The 25,640-nt window shown below is 34.5% G+C and overlaps 1 protein-coding gene across 1 annotated transcript; it reads right to left on the bottom strand.

Moving 5' to 3' along the window:
* Positions 1-25,189, bottom strand: LOC137648552 (spermine oxidase-like). Its single transcript, XM_068381470.1, has 12 exons — positions 25,082-25,189; positions 20,887-20,932; positions 18,753-18,907; positions 17,384-17,500; positions 16,385-16,526; positions 15,201-15,273; positions 10,116-10,250; positions 8,719-8,934; positions 7,204-7,329; positions 6,763-6,950; positions 5,828-5,957; positions 1-1,227 (listed from the first exon to the last, which is right to left on the bottom strand). Exons 1-12 carry the CDS (start codon positions 25,143-25,145, stop codon positions 1,108-1,110), a joined length of 1,512 nt encoding a protein of 503 aa, XP_068237571.1. The 5' UTR covers positions 25,146-25,189; the 3' UTR covers positions 1-1,107.
* Between the last annotated feature and the right edge of the window lie 451 nt (positions 25,190-25,640).

The following is a 25,640-nucleotide window of genomic DNA, read 5'->3' as shown; positions in this document are numbered from 1 at the left end:
AATGATTTTCTGTAAACCAATTTCTAAATAAAAGAAAATACCATATTTACCAGTTGATCTAAATTCCAGAACAAAATGTAAAGAAATTCTAAAAGTTTAAGTATACCAATTTTATAATTTCAAATTTCATATCATTTTTTTCCACTAATAGTTATTTTCACTCTTTTCTTCTTTCTTTCTTTACTCTGTAAACCAGTTCTTGTTGAATTTCCTTGCAATGTGGATCTTATTTTCTCTATCTCAAATCGTTTCTCAACTTGATTCAACTTCTGATGAAAATTTTCCACCATGCTGGTTTTCCCCCAGATGTTAACCTCCCCAAAAATAAACATTTTCTCCAATGGAAATACCTCCGATATTAACATTACCTAAAAGTTAATAATTTTTCTCCATTTTAATACCCTTTAGAGAGTTAATTTTCCCCCTTTGATACCAAAGATGTTAACCTTTCCCAAAATTAACATATCCACTAACTGAAACCCAAAGTTAATCTTTCCTCTGATATTAACAATACCTAAAAGTTAATGATTTACGTCCAATTTAGTCCTCCCCTATGCCACCAAAGATGTTAACCTTTCCCAAAATTAACATATCCTCCAACTGAAACCCAAAGTTAATCTTTCCTCCGATATTTACATTACCTAAAAGTTGATAATTTAACTTAATTTTAATCCTCTTTAGAGCGCTCACTTCCCCTCATTGCTAAGACAGCATCTATAACGTTTACAGGCCTTCCCAGAAAGTCTTAAAATTACTGCCCTATCTATACTAATACCATCCCTCATACCAGAGCCAAACATGGGCGTAGACAGCCTCATCCAAAAAGGGAAGTAATCCATAGGCCTAAGGGCTCTTACACACGAGGACACTAGTGTCGGCCACCGATGTCGGACACTAGTGTCCTTGCTCAAGACACCGCAGTGAGTGGCGGCAACCGTCAGTGTCCGCCACGTGTTGCGGGAGCTAGACACCGAAATATCTGTTGCCCGGAAGTTGTCTGCTTAGGACACTGCTGTTGCCTCGTGTGAAAGGCTCCATTTGATAATATGGGAGGCAACTTGTGTCCGACACCGGTGGCGGACACTAGTGTCCTCGTGTGTAAGGGCTCTAATAGTAAGTATCCATGTCATCTATGATGGCAAAAGCTGCTGTCTCTCCACTGTCCATGGCTCCGTCTACAGTTCCATACCGGGTATTACTGGTGTGCTCTCCTGCCCAGTGTATGACCTGGAATGATCGATGGTTAAAGTTAAAGGCAAACTTACGTATAATTGCTGCGTTGCTTTCAAAGCTGGCAAGAAATTTATGGGATATTTTTTTTGTACATTGTAGTACAGGCATGATTTGCCTTGTATGTATATACAGTGGATGAATATAAATATAAATAAATAAATGAATATATATATACATATATATATATATATACATACATATATATGCAGTATATATATATATATATATATATATATATATATATATATATATATATATATATATATATATATATATATATATATGTATATATATATATATATATATATATATATATATATATATATATATATATATATATATATATATATATATATATATATATATATATATACTGCAATATATATATACACACACACACACACACATATATATATATATATATATATATATATATATATATATATATATATATATATATATATATATATATTTATATATATATATATGTATATATATATATATATATATATATATATATATATATATATATATATATATATATATATATATATATATAAGAGAGAGAGAGAGAGAGAGAGAGAGAGAGAGAGAGAGAGAGAGAGAGAGAGAGAGAGAGAGAGAGAGAGATGGTTTTGACTCTGGTTTAACGATTCTTGCTGAGTTCAAGTATAGTAACACAGATACAAAGTCAAAATCAGCTCTCATTTTCCATGAGAGCTAGTATATAAAGTCACTGTCTACAATGTTACGTTGGTTCGAATCTCATTTTCCATGAGGGCTAGTAGATAAAGTCACTGTCAACAATGTTACATTGGTTCGAATGTCATTTTCCATGAGGTCTAGTAGATAAAGTCACTGTCAACAATGTTACATTGGTTCGAATCTCATTTTCCATGAGGGCTAGTAGATAAAGTCACTGTCAACAATGTTACATTGGTTCGAATCTCATTTTCCATGAGGTCTAGTAGATAAAGTCACTGTCAACAATGTTACATTGGTTCGAATCTCATTTTCCATGAGGGCTAGTAGATAAAGTCACTGTCAACAATGTTACATTGGTTCGAATCTCATTTTCCATGAGGGCTAGTAGATAAAGTCACTGTCAACAATGTTACATTGGTTCGAATCTCATTTTCCATGAGGGCTAGTATATAAGGTCACTGTCTACAATGTTACATTGGTTCGAATCTCATTTTCCATGAGGGCTAGTAGATAAGGTCACTGTCAACAATGTTACATTGGTTCGAATCTCATTTTCCATGAGGTCTAGTAGATAAAGTCACTGTCAACAATGTTACATTGGTTCGAATGTCATGAGGGCTAGTAGATAAAGTCACTGTCAACAATGTTACATTGGTTCGAATGTCATTTTCCATGAGGGCTAGTAGATAAAGTCACTGTCAACAATGTTACACTGGTTCGAATGTCATTTTCCATGAGGGCTAGTAAATAAAGTCACTGTCAACAATGTTACATTGGTTCGAATCTCATTTTCCATGAGGGCTAGTAAATAAAGTCACTGTCAACAATGTTACATTGGTTCGAATCTCATTTTCCATGAGGTCTAGTAGATAAAGTCACTGTCAACAATGTTACGTTGGTTCGAATGTCATTTTCCATGAGAGCTAGTAGATAAGGTCACTGTCAACAATGTTACGTTGGTTCGAATGTCATTTTCCATGAGGGCTAGTAGATAAGGTCACTGTCACCAATGTTACGTTGGTTCGAATCTCATTTTCCATGAGGGCTAGTAGATAAAGTCACTGTCACCAATGTTACGTTGGTTCGAATCTCATTTTCCATGAGGGCTAGTAGATAAAGTCACTGTCAACAATGTTACGTTGGTTCGAATCTCATTTTCCATGAGGGCTAGTAAATAAAGTCACTGTCAACAATGTTACGTTGGTTCGAATGTCATTTTCCATGAGGGCTAGTAGATAAAGTCACTGTCAACAATGTTACATTGGTTCGAATCTCATTTTTCATGAGGTCTAGTAGATAAAGTCACTGTCAACAATGTTACGTTGGTTCGAATGTCATTTTCCATGAGGTCTAGTAAATAAAGTCACTGTCAACAATGTTACGTTGGTTCGAATGTCATTTTCCATGAGGTCTAGTAAATAAAGTCACTGTCAACAATGTTACGTTGGTTCGAATGTCATTTTCCATGAGGACTATTAGATAATGTCACTGTCAACAATGTGACGTTGGTTCGAATGTCATTTTCCATGAGGACTATTAGATAAAGTCACTGTCAACAATGTGACATTGGTTCGAATGTCATTTTCCATGAGGTCTAGTAGATAAAGTCACTGTCAACAATGTGACATTGGTTTAAATATCATTTTCCATGAGGTCTAGTAGATAAAGTCACTGTCAACAATGTGACATTGGTTCGAATGTCATTTTCCATGAGGTCTAGTAGATAAAGTCACTGCCAACAATGTGACATTGGTTCGAATGTCATTTTCCATGAGGTCTAGTAGATAAAGTCACTGCCAACAATGTTACATTGGTTCGAATGTCATTTTCCATGAGGTCTAGTAGATAAAGTCACTGTCAACAATATTACATTGGTTCGAATGTCATTTTCCATGAGGTCTAGTAGATAAAGTCACTGTCAACAATGTTACATTGGTTCGAATCTCAGTCTCATTTTCCATGAGGGCTAGTAGATAAAGTCACTGTCTACAATGTTACATTGGTTCGAATGTCATTTTCCATGAGGACTAGTAGATAAAGTCATTGCCAACAATGTTACATTGGTTCGAATCTCATTTTCCATGAGGGCTAGTATATAAAGTCACTGTCAACAATGTTACGTTGGTTCGAATGTCATTTTCCATGAGGGCTAGTAGATAAAGTCACTGTCAACAATGTTACGTTGGTTCGAATGTCATTTTCCATGAGGACTAGTAGATAAAGTCACTGTCAACAATGTTAAATTGGTTCGAATCTCATTTTCCATGAGGGCTAGTAGATAAAGTCACTGTCAACAATGTTATGTTGGTTCGAATGTCATTTTCCATGAGGTCTAGTAGATAAAGTCACTGTCAACAATGTGACATTGGTTTGAATGTCATTTTCCATGAGGTCTAGTAGATAAAGTCACTGTCAACAATGTTACATTGGTTTAAATGTCATTTTCCATGAGGTCTAGTAGATAAATTCACTGTCAACAATGTTACGTTGGTTCGAATCTCATTTTCCATGAGGGCTAGTAGATAAAGTCACGGGCTAGTAGATAAAGTCACTGTCAACAATGTTACGTTGGTTCGAATGTCATTTTCCATGAGGTCTTGTAGATAAAGTCACTGTCAACAATGTTACATTGTTTCGAATGTCATTTTTCATGAGGGCTAGTGGATAAAGTCACTGTCAACAATGTTACATTGGTTTGAATGTCATTTTTCATGAGGGCTAGTAGATAAAGTCACTGTCAACATTGTTACATTGGTTCGAATCCAGTTCGTAGCATACTTATCTTACTTTCAACAATATTACATTGGTTCGAATCTCATTTTCCACGAGGGCTAGTAGATAAAGTCACTGTCAACAATGTTACGTTGGTTCGAATCTCATTTTCCATGAGGTCTAGTAGATAAAGTCACTGTCAACAATGTTACATTGGTTTGAATGTCATTTTTCATGAGGGCTAGTAGATAAAGTCACTGTCAACATTGTTACATTGGTTCGAATCCAGTTCGTAGCATACTAATCTTACTTTCAACAATATTACATTGGTTCGAATCTCATTTTCCACGAGGGCTAGTAGATAAAGTCACTGTCAACAATGTTATATTGGTTCGAATGTCATTTTCCATGAGGGCTAGTAGATGAAGTCATTGTCAACAATGTTATATTGCTTCGAATCCAGTTAGTACCATATTTATCTATGCTAATATAATTTGGTTGTGAGTTATTACTGAGATATAGTGAATTCTGAATTAATGGGATATTTTTGCTTGCTCGATATTGAAGAATTTTTCCCGCTTGTAAAAGACATCTTAATAACAAACATAGTGAGAAATACACCTACCAAAACTAGATATCCCGTTGTTAAATATATATCCTATTCTATTTACCAAGCCACTTCCCCAATTTGGGGATTAGCCTACATCAAAAAAAGGAGCAAAGGGGGACTTTTCCTCTCTTCGCTCCTCCCAGCCTGGCAAGGGATTCAGCTGAGTTTGGTTGGTACTGCTAGGGTGCTAGGGTGTTGTCAAATATATTTCACATAATTCTTTTGAAGAATTCAAATGTTCAGAAGCAAAGAGGTACTTACAAAACAATCTAACATTCTACCCAGAAAGGTCAAGCTATTAACTCCCTTTGTCCTGAATGGGAGAAGAGGGATGGAAATGGAGGTACAGGGAAGGAAATGGAGAGGGAGACCAAGGCGAAGGTGGGTGGACTGTATCAAGGATAACCTTCCATCAAAGGGATTAACCAGTGCTGAAGTGTAGGACAGAGGTAGATGGAGAACGCTGGCCAGAAACATCGACCCCCACATAAAAGTGGGAAAAGATGCAGACAAAGAAGAAGTCCTGAATGAAATATTTCGTAGCATATGGAATCACTCGATACTTGCTTTTACGCCCTGAGAATTGGAGATGGGTTTAGCCAGGGGCTCTCTGGACGTCAGACCTGCTGCATCACCGGTGACTGGAATGTAGGAATTGTAGGAACCCTTCATCCAGACGTTCTTCTCCCACTGGGTCCTGGAAATACAAACAACGAAAAGCATTAGAGACAACTTTATAAACTGTCTCTGAAAAAATATTATTACGATCTAAACATTACAATACTGTAGATGTTCCAGCTACTGCAAAGACCAGCACCGTTGCTTTGCCTCTGCTTGTTAGGCAGAGATACCTATTTCATGGCTGAACACAAAGCAGAGGACCAAACAAGGCTTCTTGTATTAATTTACGCTTGGTCATACTTTAGGCAAGGTTTCAGGTTGGTATGACCAAACAAGATTTCAGTCAACAGAGTAAAACATAAAAAAAGTGGGCTATCTTGCGTAGGTGCTAATAACCCTTAACTGAGAAAATATAGTTTTGGATTGTTATGGCTAATGACTTTAGACTCGGGTCACTTGCAAACATTACTGAGACTTCTTCTTCTTCTTCTTCTTCTTCTTCTTAGATTACCCCAACACATGGCTGGAACATGGGGTCTTGCGTTGACAGGCCGTAAAATTACTGAGATGTCTTAAACATCTCTATATATAAAATCATCCTTTTAAGCATTCTAAGACAAAAATTGAGACCATAAAAATTTTGAGACTTTCCCTTACTAATTTCACATTGAAAATGCAGGAAAACTTTCAATAGCCTTCATAATTGTAACAGATAAAAGTAAATATGCACTGACCACGTATGTCCCTAAACTCCTCTTTGAAGTGTGCAGCTAGGGGCTAGTGCCTTGTGCCAAGAGCCCCTGCTCGGCTGAAAATGCTTGGCAATATGAACTAGCCAACCATCTTTGAAGCATTCTAAGACAAAAACTGAGACATCTTACCGCCTGAAGAGGGTAGGCTCCGGAACATCTTGTCCAGTGACTCTCCTGAGGTGGCTGAGAAGATGCTCTTTAACTTCTTCACTTGACATGTTCTCCATTTGCCGGGCTTTGTCTCCCGTGACGAATGCCTGCAGCATATTCGTTTGCTGGTGGATGCTCAGAAACTCCATGATGCCGTACAACCAAGACTGAAAGAAAATGAAGAAGGAAGGGATCGATTTGTAAGAGTTCTTCAGGCTGCAATGTACGAAGGAAATAGATGGAGGAGGCAATCGGATGATGCAAGAAAGGAGGATTAAGATGAATTGGTGATGAGGATGGGGATAGTGAAGAGGGTGATGAGCGTGTTGTCTCACCTCTGTAAAAAAATAGAAAGTTTGACGTAAGTTACAACTTTCAGCACTAATCTCCCTGACAGAAAGCATCAGTTTTAAAACTTACCTGTTCAGCAGGAAGATTAAAATTCTTGAAGATAATGTGAAGATTTAAGGGCTTCTTCTGAGTTGTATCCCACCAAGGCTCCTGCCAGCCCAGTTGAACCTTGTCTGCTACTCCAAGTTCGATATTCTGTGGATGAAAAGAATGATGAATCAGGCGATGGGTGGTTAGTAAAATTTTCAACAATTTGGTAATATACAACAGGTGGTGACTCATATACAAATACATCAGTTTCACTTAATTCTCCTGACTTCTTGAGTAAACTTTGTAACCCATAACCTCTTACAACTAAAGGCCCTTCCACACAAGGGGCATATGCACGGCGGGCAGACACTGTTACCAATTTTGTTGTATGGGTGACGATCAAGAGTGTAGATGACGTCACAGAGGAGGAAACAATGGCAAACCATGGAAGTGCCCGGGCCCGCTGGATGGGTGCCTGACTATTGCCTGACAAAACTCTGACTACACTCTGGCCTCTGCCCGGCATCTAGCCCAAATACGTTCGCCTGCCTGTGTCTACTGTCTGCCTTCGAATATTTGATATGGTAACACTGCTTCGAAATGAAAGAAATATGGGCAAATCAGAGTGCCCACCGTTCATTTGACCCTCCTGTGGAAGTGGCTTAACTCATCTTAAAACGATTTCAAGCAATAATTTTTTAAATGGGGTTGTTAAGGTCCCATAAACAATAGATACTGTAACATTAGTTTTTGTGGCAGCCAAAAGATGTAACAATTTGCTCTTCCAAAACCAGAATATTTGTTAATAAAATATCTAAGGATAATTATTTCATTCATGTTGATAGTTAGACATTAAAAACTTGTTTATCGTATTTAGAAATATTCCAAGAACAGTATTTGCACAATCTTCCTTCCAAAACACGCTTGCAATTAGGAAATAATCTAAGATTTTACAAAAACTCAATAACTGAAATCAAACAATGAATACTTGAATCAATCAACATTCTAAAATTCGCAATCCACTGAAATTCTTTCAAACCTGATTTTCAGACAGAATTCATAGCCATGGGCTTCACCTCACCACCCCCTCCCCCATTACACTCCTTGAAATGATGGCCAAGAAATTTGTAACATACACTAGGATGGAAACTTGGAGAAAGCAGCAATGGTACACAGTGAAGTCTAACTAATAAATCAAAAGTTGAAAAATACTAAAAAATAACTATAAAAAATTTAAAGGCCACTCATGAATGGCAGAGACAAGGGACAGTGACAATACCCTAGCTAGCAGGATAATACTCTATATATACATATGATCAGTGCCCAAGTCCTTTCGCCACAAAAGCTAGGATCACAGAAGGCCAGGCAATGGCTGCTGATGACTCAGCAGGTAGACCTATAGGCTACCACAAAAGCCCCATCCTTAGCTCATAAGAATGGTAATGTAGCAGACACTGCAAAAATATTATTGAGCTCGAGCGAGATTTGAAACCCAGCAGGAACGTTTCCAGTAGGCCACCACAACCCCTATTCTGATGCATAGATTGTCCTTACGTTTAGGTTATTTTGGTAGTTAGACGGGAGAGGTGGATCGAAAAGCTGAAAGTGCCTGTCCTTTAGGTGCCCCACGGAGGCTGTAACGAGGACGTAGTCAGCCAAGTAGGCCTCCTGAGTAGCAGTCACGACAAGAACCTTCCCGACGGGATCCGAGTCCCAGAAAATTTTACACACAGGAGTCGATGTCTTGATGTTGTTTTGTGGGATAGAACTCTGCAGAAAAATTCAGTTTATGATTACTGCCCAATAGTTGGAAGATCCACATACCTACCTCTGATCAAACCAATTCACACATTGGTCCATTTACCTCTACCACGTCTTTCATGCTATGATACCTAACCTTTTTGGGGCCCTACCCACCAATTACTATCAAGCACTTCATAACGATACATTCTTTCAACTACTCTAATGTCCTCCATTCTCTTTGCATGACCACACCACATCGAATATTCAGAGCCATATCCTTCCACCTACGCTAAGACATCTCACAGCACACTTTACGCAAGCAGTTTATCTGTTGAACTGTCTTCTCTATCACATGCATTTAACTTCTATACTTCACTCCTCAAAAGACGAAAGGATTAAAGAATCCATAAATACATTCTCACTTTAACTTCTGCAGATAACTAAAGTCTCTTGGCAATCTTCTCCATAAGTATTGTAATTTTACTTGCTTCTTGTACCCTGTGCTATACATCTTCATTCATCTTACCAGCTTCCATTATATTCACTCTATTCCAGCCTTTCATTTACCTTCAATGCCTTTTCTTCCCACACACATTTACAATCAACTCTCTTATATATAAATGAGGCTCTACCTTCACAATTTTCAGAAACCAAGAAGATTATTAAACTATTATTTGAGATCAATTAAAAAACTATTAAGCCATTTACAGATAATTAAGGCTTAGATAATTGTAGATAACTGAAATTAAGGCTGAGATAATTATAAATAACTGAAATTAAGGCTGAGATAATTATCGATAACTGAAATTAAGGCTGAAATTATTATGAATAACTGAAATTAAGGCTGAGATGATTATACAGTAGATAAATGAAATTAGGCTAAGATAATTGTAGAAAACTGAAATTGAGGCTGAGATAATTATAGATAACTGAAATTAAGGCTGAGATGATTATAGATAACTGAAATTAAGGCTGAGATAATTATAGATAACTGAAATTAATGCTGAGATAATTGTAGATAACTGAAATTAATGCTGAGATAATTGTAGATAACTGAAATTAATGCTGAGATAATTACAGATGACTGAAATTAAGGCTTAGATAATTACAGATAACTGAAATTAAGGCTGACATAATTACATATAACTGAAATTAAGGCAGAGATAATCATCGATAACTGAAATTAAGGCTGAGATAATTAACTGAACCTTAAGATGATTGGTGAGAGCATCAAATCCTTGACTCCACTGATTCCACTTGTCTTCGCCCCAATCAGTGAAGTGATCCGCATCTCTCCCGGACACGTCCATCCAGGTGTTGGTACCTGTGTCTTTGAGCACCCACTGGAGGCAAGGCAACAAGACTATATTACTATTAACTTGATATATGTATGCATGTACAGTTGGACCCAGTACTTCCTGACACACCTTGCTCTGAAGAAGTCCACCTTATCGTGCACTTACTGCCATCTCTTCCTTATAATATCTGTTTGGTTACTCGCTGAGCAGTAACGGTGAGACAGGCTGCAATTCACCGAAGCGAGGTGTGACAGGAATTTAGGTGTCTAAGTGTATATATATATATATATATATATATATATATATATATATATATATATATATACATATATATATATATATATATATATATATATATATATATATATTATATATATATATATATATATATATATATATATATATATATATATATATATATCAAATGCAATAAATATATATTTCTAATATACATATACAGTATATATATATATATATATATATATATATATATATATATATATATATATTTATATATATATATATATATATATATATATATATATATATATATATATATTTATATATATATATATATATATATATATATATATTTATATATATATATATATATATATATATATATATATATATATATATATGTTAAATACAATAAATATGTATATATTGCTGAAAAAAATTTCAAAAAAATTATAGAGGGTTAATATCTAAATTTCTTCCAAAATTAGAGATAATTTGTGCTACAGATTTCTCAAAATAAATCACAAATCAAGTTTATTTTTTATCAACAAACATTTCCGTTTTCGAAACCAGCAGAAGAGGGATGTTATTTATTATTATTATTATTATTATTATTATTATTATTATTATTATTATTATTATAAGATCTGTACAATGATAATTACAAAATTCACAAAAGATATTTGCCCAATTACCATTACTTATTTACTTTGGATCTCAATATAATCTATTTAATAAATGTCCTCATACTAATAGCATTTATATGTACTGTATGTATGTCTACATACATACATAGTCTGTACAACAACTTAGACTTAATTCCAGAAAGTATATAACTGCCCTATGATAAAAAGCCCCATTGCACATTTCAATGTATGAATCAAACACATCCAAGTGATATCACAAAACAAATGCACATAGGTATATACACACATGCGGGGTGCTATATACATACATCGTATGATATATATGTATATATATATATATATATATATATATATATATATATATATATATATATATATATATATATATATACTGCATATAAATATATGTATGTATGTACTGTATGTATGTATGCACACACATACATATATATATATATATATATATATATATATATATATATATATATATATATATATAAATATATATATATATATATATATATATATATATATATATATATATATGTATATATATATATTTATATAGATAGATAGATAGATAGATAGATATATTCTTAGCCATACTCTTTGACGTATGTAACTATCTTTATATTACAAAATCATTTATAAAAGTTGTATATTGATATCAATAACGTTAAAAACTTACACTCAAAACAACATCGTTATGATATTGACCGAAATAAAGTAATGCAATACTGTATGCCTCCTGTTTTATTATGTGTTCGTGTGTGTGTGTGTGTGTGTGCGCGCGCTCGTCTGTGACTGAAACCGCATGCTTCCTGCTTTCATAATGTGATTAATGTCCTACTTGGTTCCAGGAAGAAGTTACACGCATACCAACAAGCGAGAAACCTACTTATTATGACCTGGCGGAGCATCTGAAGGTTACCGACCTCATCCATTAAGCGGAGAAAACCTGTTTTGCTGAGTCATGGCAATTTCGAAGGGTCATAGTACTTCTTTCTCGAAGGCCCTTTAGATAGTCGTTAAGAGGCCCTGCATGGAGCGTCAGAATGTTTCTTTGGCAGAGCACAATGAAAGAAAACTTCATATAGGCCCTGTATCGAGCGTGTTCCTCGAGGGTAAACCAGAGGCCCTTTAGATAGTTGTTGAGAGGCCCTGCATGGAGCATTAGAACGTTTCTTTGACAGAGCACAGTGAAAGAAAACTTAATATAGGCACTGTATCGAGCGTGTTCCTCGAGGGTAAACCAAAGACCCTTTAGATAGTTGTTGAGAGGCCCTGCATGGAGCGTTAGAACGTTTCTTTGACAGAGCACAATGAAGGAAAACTTAATATAAGCCGTGTATCGAGCGTGCTTCTCAAGGGTAAACCAAAGGCCCTTTAGATAGTCGTTAAGAGGCCCTGCATGGAGCGTTAGAACTTTGACAGAGCCACAGAACTGAACACAATAAAATGATTCTTAAAAATAGCCATCTTTAAAAGTTTAAAGACCACTCATGAAAGGCAGAGGCAAGGGACAGTGACAATACCATATCCAGCAAGACAATGCCCTAGACACTGGCCCCCTTTCCACCCAGGCTAGGACCAAGGAGGGCAAAGCAATGGCTGCTGATGGCTCAGCAGATAGACCTATAGGCTCCCCCAAACCCCAGATCCTTAGCTCACAAGGATGGTGAGGTTGCAGCGACCAAAGAAACAAACGAGTTTAGAGCGAGACTCGAACCCTAGTCTGGCGTTCACCAGGCAAGGACGTTACCACATCGGCCACCATAACCCTTAATTAAGTCATAAAACATCTTTTGTCGTAGAAAATGATACTTTAAAAGGCCCTGTAATAAGCGTTTGAACATCTGCCACATCACAATGAGATACTACTTATAAAAGGCCCCGTATGGAGCGTTAGAACATCCCCTGCCATAGCACGATGAAATGAGAATTAAAAAATGGCCTGTACTTTGAGTTAGAACATCCTCTGCTATAGTAAAAAAACATGGTAATTTAGAAGACCCTATTCTCTGGTCTTAGAACAAACATAAGTTATAGCAAAATAGAATTTTACAATTTTTTAAAGCAAAAGGTAGTTTGTTATGGGCAAAAACGTTGTACTATTAATCATTGCAATGTTATTTTGTACATGTTAATGCTTTGATAAGGAAATATATATCTTAATATCTAATGGCAGACAGGCTAGAATGAAATCTGAGCACCCAAGTCACACAAAGGGTTAAATTTTGAGTTCATTCTATTTTATAATGATTTTCAGACATTAGCAATGAATTGCTTATAAAACGATAATTTCTCCATCATAGTAATTTCAAATTCTCTTTACTGATTTAGAGAAACACGACAAGTTTACTCATTAAAATATTATGATCATAAAGTTTTGCTTGCTTAAAGAATAAGTTATTCACTTGTTAAAGGCGCTCTCAATCATTTTGGTTAAAGTTGATTATATTTTAACAACGTAACAACATTTCCGTATTTAACATATATATTTTTATACCACATACAAATACGGTACATATATGGTAGAGTCATCGCAGACATGGTTTCGGCTAAGAGGCATAGGTTCGAATCTCTGCCCAGTCAAAAGCTGTTATCATAAATGAATTTCCAGTGGATATACGTTCCCCAAGGTAGAATTCTATATTAAATGCCATTGTGGTTGATATTTACATGCATACAGAAAGTGTGTGTATATATATATATATATATATATATATATATATATATATATATATATATATATATATATATATATATATACATATATATATATATATATATATATATATATATATATATATAAATATGAATATATATATATCTAAAATATATATATATATATATATATATATATATATATATATATATATATATATATATATATATATATATATACATATATATATGAATATATATATATATGTATATATATATATATTTAGATATATATATATATATATATATATATATAATATATATATATATATATATATATATATATATATATTCATATGTATATATATGTGTATATATATATATATATATATATATACTGTATATTTATAAATATATATATATATGTATATATATATATATATATATATATATATATATATATATATATATATATATATATATATATACGCACATACCCAGAAAATATCTAGGGTACGGGTCACCTCGGCAAAATACGCCCCAGTAGGTCAATAGGCGATTGGCTACTGTCGGAGTTGCCCGGGGGGGGGGGGGGGGGTTAGTAGCTGCGGAAGTTTAACAGGCCAAAACAAAAGGTCTGGGGGTTGGAATTTATTACCCAAAGGTAAGACTCATAACTGGTCAAAACCGGATGAATGTTAACATAGTAGCTTTGCATTACAGTATATATATATATATATATTTATATATATATATATATATATATATATATATATATGTATGTATGTATGTATATACACATGTATATATATATATATATATATATATATATATATATATATATGAATATATATATATACATGTGTATATATATACATACATATATATATATATATATACATATATATATATATATATATATATATATATATATATATATATTTATATATACATACATACATACATAAACAAGTATGTATATTAGCATACATGACGGCTAAGTTAACACCTGCAAGGTCTAACGAATGTTAAAGAAACAGCGAAAGAATCACATCCGCTAATTTAAAACTTTTACGTCTTAATGTGACAACTGATACAATAAGAAATAAAGCATTGTTTATCTTAATTTTAATTTGAGGGTTATGTTTGTGGTCCTATACTGCAGGGGAACCTTACTCTATACAGGACATTTCATAATTCGTTTTATCGTATGAGTCTTTTAGCAATACGTCTTTGATGCTGAAAGGGGAATTAAGAACTTAGCTACATTAAGATGTATTTTAAAAATACATTCTATCCCTCGACCTACATAATTTTGTACATTTTCTTATCTCAGAAGGCTCTCCAATACCACCTTCTTAAAAGTTACATTGAACCTTTACCAAAGTCTCTCTCTCTCTCTCTCTCTCTCTCTCTCTCTCTCTCTCTCTCTCATACGTACCATGTGTAGGTAGTTTTCCCAAGCAGCTTTTTCATCAGGTGAGGTCAAACCATTATCGTACCAATTCGGGAACCTGTTGGCAATAAGGAAATCGTGATCAATAGCAGAAATTGCAAAAGGGGCATTCACAATAGTGAGAGAGAGAGAGAGAGAGAGAGAGAGAGAGAGAGGAGAGAGAGAGAGAGAGAGAGAGAGAGAGAGAGAGAGAGAGAGACTACATATAAATTCAAATGGTTATATTCACATATTTCATGTAATGAATTAATGAAAACAATTGTTGAGAAATGAATATATGAAACATTATGCAAATATCTGTTTGATAAACATGAAAAATCTACACGAATGAATAGACGAGAGAGAGAGAGAGAGAGAGAGGAGAGAGAGAGAGAGAGAGAGAGAGAGAGAGAGAGAGAGAGAGAGAGAGAGAGAGAGAGAGAGTACATATAAATTCAAATGGTTATATTTATATATTTCATGTAATGAATTATTAAAACCAATTATTGAGGAATAATATGAAACATTATGCAAATATGTTTGATGAACAGATGAAAAATCTACACGAGAGAGAGAGAGAGAGAGAGAGAGAGAGAGAGAGAGAGAGAGAGAGAGAGAGTACATATAAATTCAAATGGTTATATCTACATATTTCATACCATGAATTAATAAAACCAATTATTGAAGGAATAATATGAAATATTATGCAAATATCTGTTTGATGAATAGACGAGAGAGAGAGAGAGAGAGAGAGAGAGAGAGAGAGAGAGAGAGAGAGAGAGAGAGAGAGAGAGAGAGAGAGAGAGAGAGAATATATAAATTTAAAGGGTTATATTTACATATTTCATGCATGAATTAATAAAACCAATTATTGAAGGAATAATATGAAATATTATGCAAATATCTGTTTTATGAATAGACGAGAGAGAGAGAGAGAGAGAGAGAGAGAGAGAGAGAGATAGAGAGAGAGAGAGAGAGAGAGAGAGAGAGAGAATATATATAAATTTAAAGGGTTATATTTACATATTTCATGCCATGAATTAATAAAACCAATTATTGAAGGAATAATATGAAATATTATGCAAATATCTGTTTGAATAGACGATTGAATACCAAACGGATCATTCACCCCAGGTCTCCACCGTTTAATTTACGATAGAAAGGCCGTCATATTTAGTTTATTAGCTCACCTGTCCAGGTAACATTGCCCGTAACCAGTCTCACGGTAATTAATCTTCACAGAGTCCTCTTCGCACTCGTTAAACACCTCATTGGCGACGTCGTACCCGGCTGCGTTCGCATCGTCTCCTTCGGAAGTTTTTGTTCTCCAGTCTGCGAGACCCAAGGAGAGCCCAAAGGAGAGGTATTAATCAAATATTTGCGAGCGCTGATGTCCCTCACACAAGGACCGCTTTACGCGTGCATATCCATAATATAACAGTCCATGCATATTTGACGTATACGCACATGGTAAGGAGAGTTGCGCGAAAGTGCATGCAAACGCATATACAGGAAGAAGCACTGAACGTTACCATTGCCGTACATAATACATATATCATATCACTTCTGAGTGAAACGTTGCAAGGAAACAAACATACCAACAGAGGGGCATTGCACGCTAACATATACACACGCACACGCACGCACATGAATGAATATACAATGCACAAATATTCACATAGGTCCTGCATATACACAATTACAATAATTCTATACTGTAAGCAAATATTCACATAACAAACATACATTTAAAAATCTGTACTATATGCATAAATACAGAAATAGTAAGAGGCTAAGAATCTTACTATATCAATAAATACAAAGAAAGTGAAACAGAAGAACAAAATAAAGAAAAGAGGTTAAGAATCAAACTATATCAATAAATACAAAGAAAGTGAAACAGAAGAACAAAATAAAGAAACGAGGTTAAGAATCAAACTATATCAATAAATACAAAGAAAGTGAAACAGAAGAACAAAATAAAGAAAAGAGGTTAAGAATCAAACTATATCAATAAATACAAAGAAAGTGAAACAGAAGAACAAAATAAAGAAAAGAGGTTAAGAATCAAACTATATCAATAAATACAAAGAAAACGAAGAGGAAGTTGAAGAAAAGGAGGATAGTAGGAGGAAGAAGAGGAGGATGAAGAATAAGAACTGGAAAATTGGTGGATATCAGCCACCCACCGTAATCTGAGGTCTGAAGAGGCTGTGTCAGAAAACCAAGACTTTGGGCCAGACCATACAAACGATTACTACTTCCTCCGTTGATCCACTCTGCTCCGTCCTCAACCAAAATGGAACCTGTTTGAGGAATATGAGATTCTTGTTTACGAAGATGGAGGAAGCTAGAGTCAATAGACGGGGGGGGGGGGGTTCTCATAACCTAACTTAATCTATCCTAACTTAAGCTAACCCTACCTAGCCTAACCTAACCTAATCTACTTAACCTAACATGTATTTTGGAGCCTGCTCGAGGAATATGAGATTCTTGTTTAAGAAGATGGAGGAAGCCAGAGCCAATAGACGTGGCTGGGGGATCTCGTGACCTAACTTAACCTATCCTACCCTAACTTAGTCTAACCTTACCTAACCTAACTTAACCTACGGCTCCGTCCTCAACCAAAATGAAGCCTGTTCGATATATGAGATTCTTGTTTAGGAGGATGGAGGAAGCCAGAGTCAATAGACGTGGCTGGGGGATCTCGTGACCTAACTTAACCTATCCAACCCTAACTTAGCCTAACCTTACCTAACCTAACCTAACTTAACCTACGGCTCCGTCCTCAACCAAAATGAAGCCTGTACGATATATGAGATTCTTGTTTAGGAAGATGGAGGAAGCCAGAGTCAATAGACGTGGCTTGGTGGTCTCATAACTTAACCTAACCTAGCCTACCCTAACTTAGCCTAACCTAACCTAACTTAACTTAATCTACATCTCCGTCCTCCACCAAAAATGGAGCCTGTTCGAGGAATATGGGATTCATATTTAGGAAGATGAAGAAAGCCAGAGTCAATAGACGTGGGTGGGGGGATTTTGTAACCTAACTTAACTTACCCTACCCTAACTTAACCTAACCTAACCTACCCTAAATTAACCTAACCTAATCTCACCTATAAAGTTTAGATTTATGGTTATCAGAACTACAATTAAAGGGTAATTATTGTTTGTTTAATAATGATAATATTGTTTTTTTAATTGTACGAAATTTGGATATGGGTAATAATAACAGAAAAAGAATAATAGACAAAATAGCATTATTATAATAACAAAACTAATAACGGCCAAAATAGCATTACTATTATAGTAGCCTAAGAAAGAAATACAGTAGGGTATTTCTTCAATCTGTTTAATTTTGCAAGTCTTGAATACAGTATATACAGTCTGCTAGGATATAATAATAATAATAATAATAATAATAATAATAATAATAATAATAATAATAATAATAATAATAATAATAATAACTTCATCATTTATCTATTTTTTTCAATTCTTCTACAGCAAAAATCTCTAATTCTATTTTCCGTAAAAATTTCCCTATCACCTCACCTTCCCTGTGCGTCTTCACTCGTCCTCCAAGATAATCCTGAGCCTCCAGAAGGACAGCATTTGGAACCTGGTTTTCCATGAAGGTCTTCATGGCAGCCAGTCCTGCGATGCCACCGCCAACGACGACCACCTCCTTGCTGATGGCGTTGCTGGACCTTTTGAAACATTGCGAATTTTTCATGACGTTTTACATGGAATTCATATTAGTGCCTCTACCATAAAAAAAAAAAAAAAAAAAAAAAAAAAGATTAGGAATGAAACTATAAGGGATTACTCGAGTGCCATATGTGGATGAGATCAAGATGAGGGGTAGATGGAGATGGTTTGGGCATGCTCTTTGCACTCCCCAAGAGAGAATAATTAACTAAACTTTAAACTGGGCTACATATGGCACTAGAAGAGTTGGAAGACCTAGGTTTACATGATTGAGGACTATGAGGCGTGAAAGATTACTCGAGTGCCATATGTGGATAAGATCAAGATGAGGAGTAGATGGAGATGGTTTGGACATGCTCTTCGCACTCCCCAAGAGAGATTAGTTCACCAAACTTTCAACTGGGCTCAATATGGCACTAGAAGAGTTGGAAGACCCAGGTCTACATGTCTGCGGGCTATGAAACGTGAAAGATTACTCGCGTGCCGTATGTGGATGATATCATGGTGAGGGGGTAGATGGAGATGGTTTATACAGTGAAAATGGTAAATAATTATTAGAAATGAAACTATAGGAGAGATTATTCGAGTGCCATAAGTGGATGAGATCATGATGAGGGGTAGATGGAGATGGTTTGGGCATGCTCTTCGCACTCCCCAAGACAGATTATTTCACCAAACTTTAAACTGGGCTCCATATGGCACTAGAAGAGTTGGAAGACCCAGGTCTACATGTCTGACGTCTATGAAGCGTGAAGTAGAAGATGATGACTTAATCTAACAGCTCAAGATAGCAACGACTGGCGAAATTTAACTGTGGCCCTTTGCGTCAATAGGCGTAAGAGATGATGATGATGATGATGATGAAATAAACTTATAAACTTAATCTAATTTTGACCCTGTTAAATGTTACTCCAAATAGCCACTAGTACTTACTGCTAAGTACTAGAAAATGGCAATAGAAATCCCAAAGTAATAAAATACTAGTACCACCTAGACTTTCTGAGACTTTTTTTAGTCTTTTTTTATATTATTGAGACTTTCTGAGACTTTTTTTTAGTCTTTTTATATTACTGAGACTTTTTGAGACTTTTTTAGTCTTTTTATATTACTGAGACTTTTTTTTAGTCTTTTTTATATTATTGAGACTTTCTGAGATTTTTTAGTATTTTTTTTATATCACTGAGACTTTTTTAGTCTTTTTTATATTACTGAGATTTTCTGAGACTTTTTTAGTTTTTTTTATATTATTGAGACTTCAGAAATTTTTTCATTCCACCCACTGAGATTATTTTGATTAAAAATCCCTTTCATTAAATATCTCTAATATTCTTATTCATTTATTCATTAAATAACTCGAATGAAAAGCCAATCAATATTATTCACGTGCAGGAGACCATTAAATATCTCTAATATTCTTATTCATTTGTTAAGTAACTAGGAAAATAATTCAATATTATTCACGTGCAGGAGACCATGAAATATCTCTAAAACTCTTATTCATTTATTCATTAAATAACTAGAAAAGCTATTCAATATCATTCACGTGCAGGAGACCATGAAATATCTCTAAAATTCTTATTCATTTATTAAGTAACTAGAAAAGTTATTCAATATCATTCACGTGGAGGAAAAAATACATAATTTACTTTCTTTTCGAAATTGCCTCTAAATGATAATATTTTGTACGTTTATTTAGTAAAAGCGATTCTAAAACACGAGATAGGCATTCATGGAGACTGGAAGGGTCATCCTCTCTTTCTGTTTAGAGTAATGATAAAAAATACTTTAATCCTCCTTGCCTTATAGAAAAAGAAAGGTTATATGTCAAGGAGCAAGAAGGAAATATCAAGAAACATGTGAGATAGTGTCCCGCAAAACCTTGCCTATTCGAAAAAAAAGATATATTACAAGTAGCAAGAGAAAATTTTCGAGAAAATTTCTGGGTGTTAACGGAAAAAAAATTCAACATTATACTTACCAATCATTGTAGCTTCCGCTGATTTGGTCGCATGGGTGAGAGGCCTCTGTAAGAATTAAGGGAAATTAAATGAATTTTTATATGGCAAAGATGTACATGAGAAAAAAAATGTTCATAAGAAAATTAAAAACACTTAATACATACCTTTTGGCAATTATTTCTACATTACATTATACTTATACAGATATATATATATATATATATATATATATATATATATATATATATATATTATATATATATATATATATATACACGAGCACACCCACATATATAAATATATATATATATATATATATATATATATATATATATATATATATATATATATATATATAAATGTATATACTGTATATATATATAAATATATATACAGTATATATATGTGTGTACGTATAGATATACATATATACGTACACACACACACATATATATATATATATATATATATATATATATATATATATATATATATATATATGTGTGTGTGTGTGTGTGTGTGTGTGTGTGTGTGTGTGTGGGTGTGTGTGTGTGTGTAGGTGTGCCAATAGTATACCTGCCTTGAAAAGCTAGTGTAGGAATAACGAGCCGGATATAGCCTATTAAAATCATTCGGACATATCCAGGAAAAAAAAAAAAAAACTATAACAATACTTTATAGCAACATAATACGAAATGACTTTGCAAATGCGCAACGCCACAATAAGAAAGAACAATATACCAAATTTCATGATTGTTTACATAACAATACGCACAACAAACATAGATGTACCATAGATGCTATTCGTACTATTGTTATGTTGGAGGAAATGGCTTATAATACTCTCATTAATCATTTGCAGGATGTTCTAGTGTGCAGATTACATGGTATACTGACCGCTTACGTGTGTGGTCTGTGCGTATATGCGTGTCGTTGCTAAGACCTTGGATACAAGGTGAATTGGCACTGAGAACCTTTGGGAGAGCCGGTATGTTATTAACAGTCTAGCTATAACTAGTAAACCAATGACTAGGCAACTTTCAGTGCTACTTCTCAAGCTTCTTCTTCTTCTTCTTCTTCCACAAAGTAACCACGACAAGATCTTAAATATGAGCCGTTAATTCTTCGCACAGGAATGTTTAAGTTCAGGTCCCCTTGGCTATATAAGGATGATAGCAGCAAGACTTACCTTACAAGTAAGATCTCTTCCTGACACTTCCTGAGGTGGCATTTTTAGGCGATAGTTTCTTTTTTCTTAATCTTTATTACTTATTGGTATTACTCATTTATAGTTTATTCTTTACTACTCATTACTTCAAGGAGAAGGACACTCTAAAATCAACCCATTGTTTTCTAGTCTTGGGTGCTGCCATAGCTTCTGTACCATGGTCTTCCACTGTCTTGGGTTAGAGTTCTCTTGTTTGAGAGTACACTTGGGCACACTATATTCATTTATCTCCCTCTTATTTTGTTAAAAGTTTTTATAGTTTATATATGGAATATTTATTTTAATGTTGTTACTGTTTTTAAAATATTTTATTTTGATTATCTTATTTCCTAGTTTCCTTCCCTCATTGGGCTATTTTCCCTGTTTGAGCCCTTGGGCTTATAGCATCCTGTTTTTCCAACTAGGGTTGCAGCTTAGCTAATAATAATAATAATAATAATAATAATAATAATAATAATAATAATAATAATAATAATAATAATAATAATAATAATAATAATAATTTTAGAATTTATTTTTCACTTCATACTATGATTAAACAAAAATTAACCACACTTAACACCACTTTCACTAATATCAAACTTTCTAAATTATTCTCTACCATGGTTAGTTAGCTAATTGTCCTCACTCTCATTCCCCCACCCCTCATATTAGCTAAAGAAATTAATGTGATTTCCTCTATACGTGTAAACATGTACAGAGACACATACGAAAGAGCTAGCAAATCACGCCGTTAATATTTCAAGAATGACACATGTATGAATGTGTGATAAATTTTGCACATTTACATGCGTTTTTTTCATATTCAAATAAGCCATATATTTCAATACATTAATGTCTGGATCCTCTTATCGACTTCGGGATCAGCGTCCCAGGGCGGAACCACTCAAAGACAATAGCATCTGACTGGCCGGGAATCGAACCCTGGTCCAGGATGCTTGTATGACAGTGACCGTACCATTTAGCCACGAAGAAAGATGGAAGTCAATGACAATTGTTCTGTACATATACCTGTCGAATGTGCGTATGTATGTCGAAATTGCAACATTGATGTGAATAATTCTGTCTCTTTCCGAGCCACTCTCGTGACTGGACTTTAAGAACAAAAGTGTATATAATCTTATAGATACTTTTACAAACATAGTATCAAATGGAGAGAGAGAGAGAGAGAGAGAGAGGAGAGAGAGAGAGAGAGAGAGTTACATGGTTATTGTGGGTTCCTATGATGTTCAAAATCATTTTGATGATAATGCGCTCAGACATAAGTACAGAAAAAGAATAGTGGCTTCAGTAGGCCTATATATATATATATATATATATATATATATATATATATATATATATATATATATATATATATATATATATATATATATATATATATATATATATATTTGTGTCTACTTGAGCATAAATCATATACCACGAAGAATTTGTTATGTTCACCTTGGGATCAATCAAGGAAGTACGCTCGCTCAAGTAAACATTTATTCGGACATGCATAAACGTCATTTTCCGCGCATTACATAAGGCTTTGATGAAACCAGATTATCATTTTGCACATATTTAGAGGAAAGTCACAAAAATCATCCTCTGGATTCGAATCTGTTTTGGTTCATGGAAAGTTTCTCAGCAGATACAATTCAAAATATCACAACAAGCAACCGACCCCTTAATCTATGGATAACGGTGGGGAAGAAGAAGATAAGGTGAAGGATGATATGGAGAGAAGATGTTTGGCGGAAGAGGATGCCTTTGATAGAAGGCTTTGGAGAGTGCGCATCAGGTAACTGACCCCTTAATGTAGGGATAACCGTGAGGAAGAATACCACCTGTTGAGAGATAAAGTGAAGGATGATATGGAAAGAAAGGGTTTGGTGGGAGGGGCATTGGAGAGTGCGCATCAGGCAACCGACCCGTTAATGTAGGGATAACCGTGAGGAAGAATACCTTCTGTTGAGAGATAAAGTGAAGGATGATATGGAGAGAGGAGGTTTAGTGCACGAGGATGCCTGCGATCGAAGGCATTGGAGAAGGCGCATCAGGCAACCGACCCCTTAATGTAGGGATAACAGTGGGGAAGAAGAAGGGTGGATATATTGGCAAATAAAGACGACGATTCGTTGAATAGTATATACTATAAAACATAATTTTATTCAGAAAAAAAAGAGGAATAAGTCTACAGTTGTCTACTTGAAGAACCTTGGTTATATCCACAAATGAAAAAGTACAAGTTTTATAGAGGAGTGTAAAATCTGCTTCGATTTTATAGTGGTTGACTTGGACCAATATTTTATTTTAGAAGTCTGGCACTGTGAATGGGGATGTCTTTCAGAGCAATTCGGCTTTATTATTATTATCATTATTATTATTATCATTATTATTATTATTATTAGCTAAGCTACAACTCTAGTTGGATAAGCAGGATGCCATAAGCCCAATGACACCAACAGGGAAAATAGCCTAGTGAGGAAAAGGAATAAGGAAAAAGATAAAATATTGTGCTCGAGTGTACCCCTCACATAAGAGAACTCTAACCCAAGACAGTGCAGAGCTATGGCACTACCCAAGACTAGAGAACAATGGTTTGATTTTAGAGTGTCCTTCTCCTAGAAGAGCTGCTTACCATACCTAAAGGGTCACTTCTACCCTTACCATGTGCAAAGTAGCCACTGAACATTTATATTGCAGTAGTTAACCTCTTGAGAGAAGAAGAATTTTTTGGTAATCTCAGTGTTGTCAGGTGTATTTGGACAGAGGAGAATATGTAAAGTATAGGCCACACTATTCGATGTATGTGCAGCCAAAGGGGAAAAATGAACCATAACCAGAGAAAAGGATCAATTTAGTACTGTCTGGCCAGTCATAGGACCCCATAACTCTCTAGTGGTAGTATCTCAACGGATGGCTGGTACCCTGGCCAAAGTACTACCTACAAATCAACCAAACAACAACTTTTTATAAAAACGTTCAAAACAAAGACGTACCTGAAATCCCAAACAAGAGGGTGAGAAGAGGAGGCAGCAGCAGCCTTAGTCTTTCCAGTCTCATCTTCGCAGAGGTCCGGAAACGTGTGGCTCAGATCAGAGCTTCTTTCCTTCAAGATCAAGATTCTCTCCGGCTCGCTGAGCGCACAGCCAATGATTAGCGACTTCAGGTTGACAATGACACGATTGTTGTGTATTACAAGGACAATTTCAAGGACAAATCCAAGGACAAATTTAAGGACAATACTTGAATTCAGCGTCCCTAACAACTGGATGAAACTGCTTATTTTTGTGGTGTATATATAAATATGATTATATTCATTCATATATACACATATATTCATATATATATATAATCATATGCAATTATATATTTGTATCTACATGTATATACATATGTATTTTACTTGTCAGACCAAACCGTAACAGGTTATCTAGCTGTTGCTTCATCTTTGTGGGTGTATATATAAATATAATTATATTCATTCATACATACATATATAAGTATATATATATATATATATATATATATATATATATATATAATATATATATATAA

This window comes from Palaemon carinicauda, chromosome 10 (genome assembly GCF_036898095.1).
Source record: "Palaemon carinicauda isolate YSFRI2023 chromosome 10, ASM3689809v2, whole genome shotgun sequence".
In the NCBI taxonomy this organism is placed as follows: domain Eukaryota; kingdom Metazoa; phylum Arthropoda; class Malacostraca; order Decapoda; family Palaemonidae; genus Palaemon; species Palaemon carinicauda.
The sequence above is the reverse complement of the archived record's forward strand: the minus strand, read 5'-3'. Positions and strand labels throughout refer to the sequence as shown.

Excerpts from the sequence above, each read along its gene's own strand:
- LOC137648552 (XM_068381470.1), bottom strand. The coding sequence starts at position 25,145 with ATGAGACTGGAAAGACTAAGGCTGCTGCTGCCTCCTCTTCTCACCCTC. Across the intron at positions 18,908-20,886 it reads AGCGGAAGCTACAATGATTG|GTCCAGCAACGCCATCAGCA; the intron begins GTAAGTATAATG and ends ATGTTTCAAAAG. Across the intron at positions 17,501-18,752 it reads AGTGAAGACGCACAGGGAAG|GTTCCATTTTGGTTGAGGAC; the intron begins GTGAGGTGATAG and ends TTCCTCAAACAG.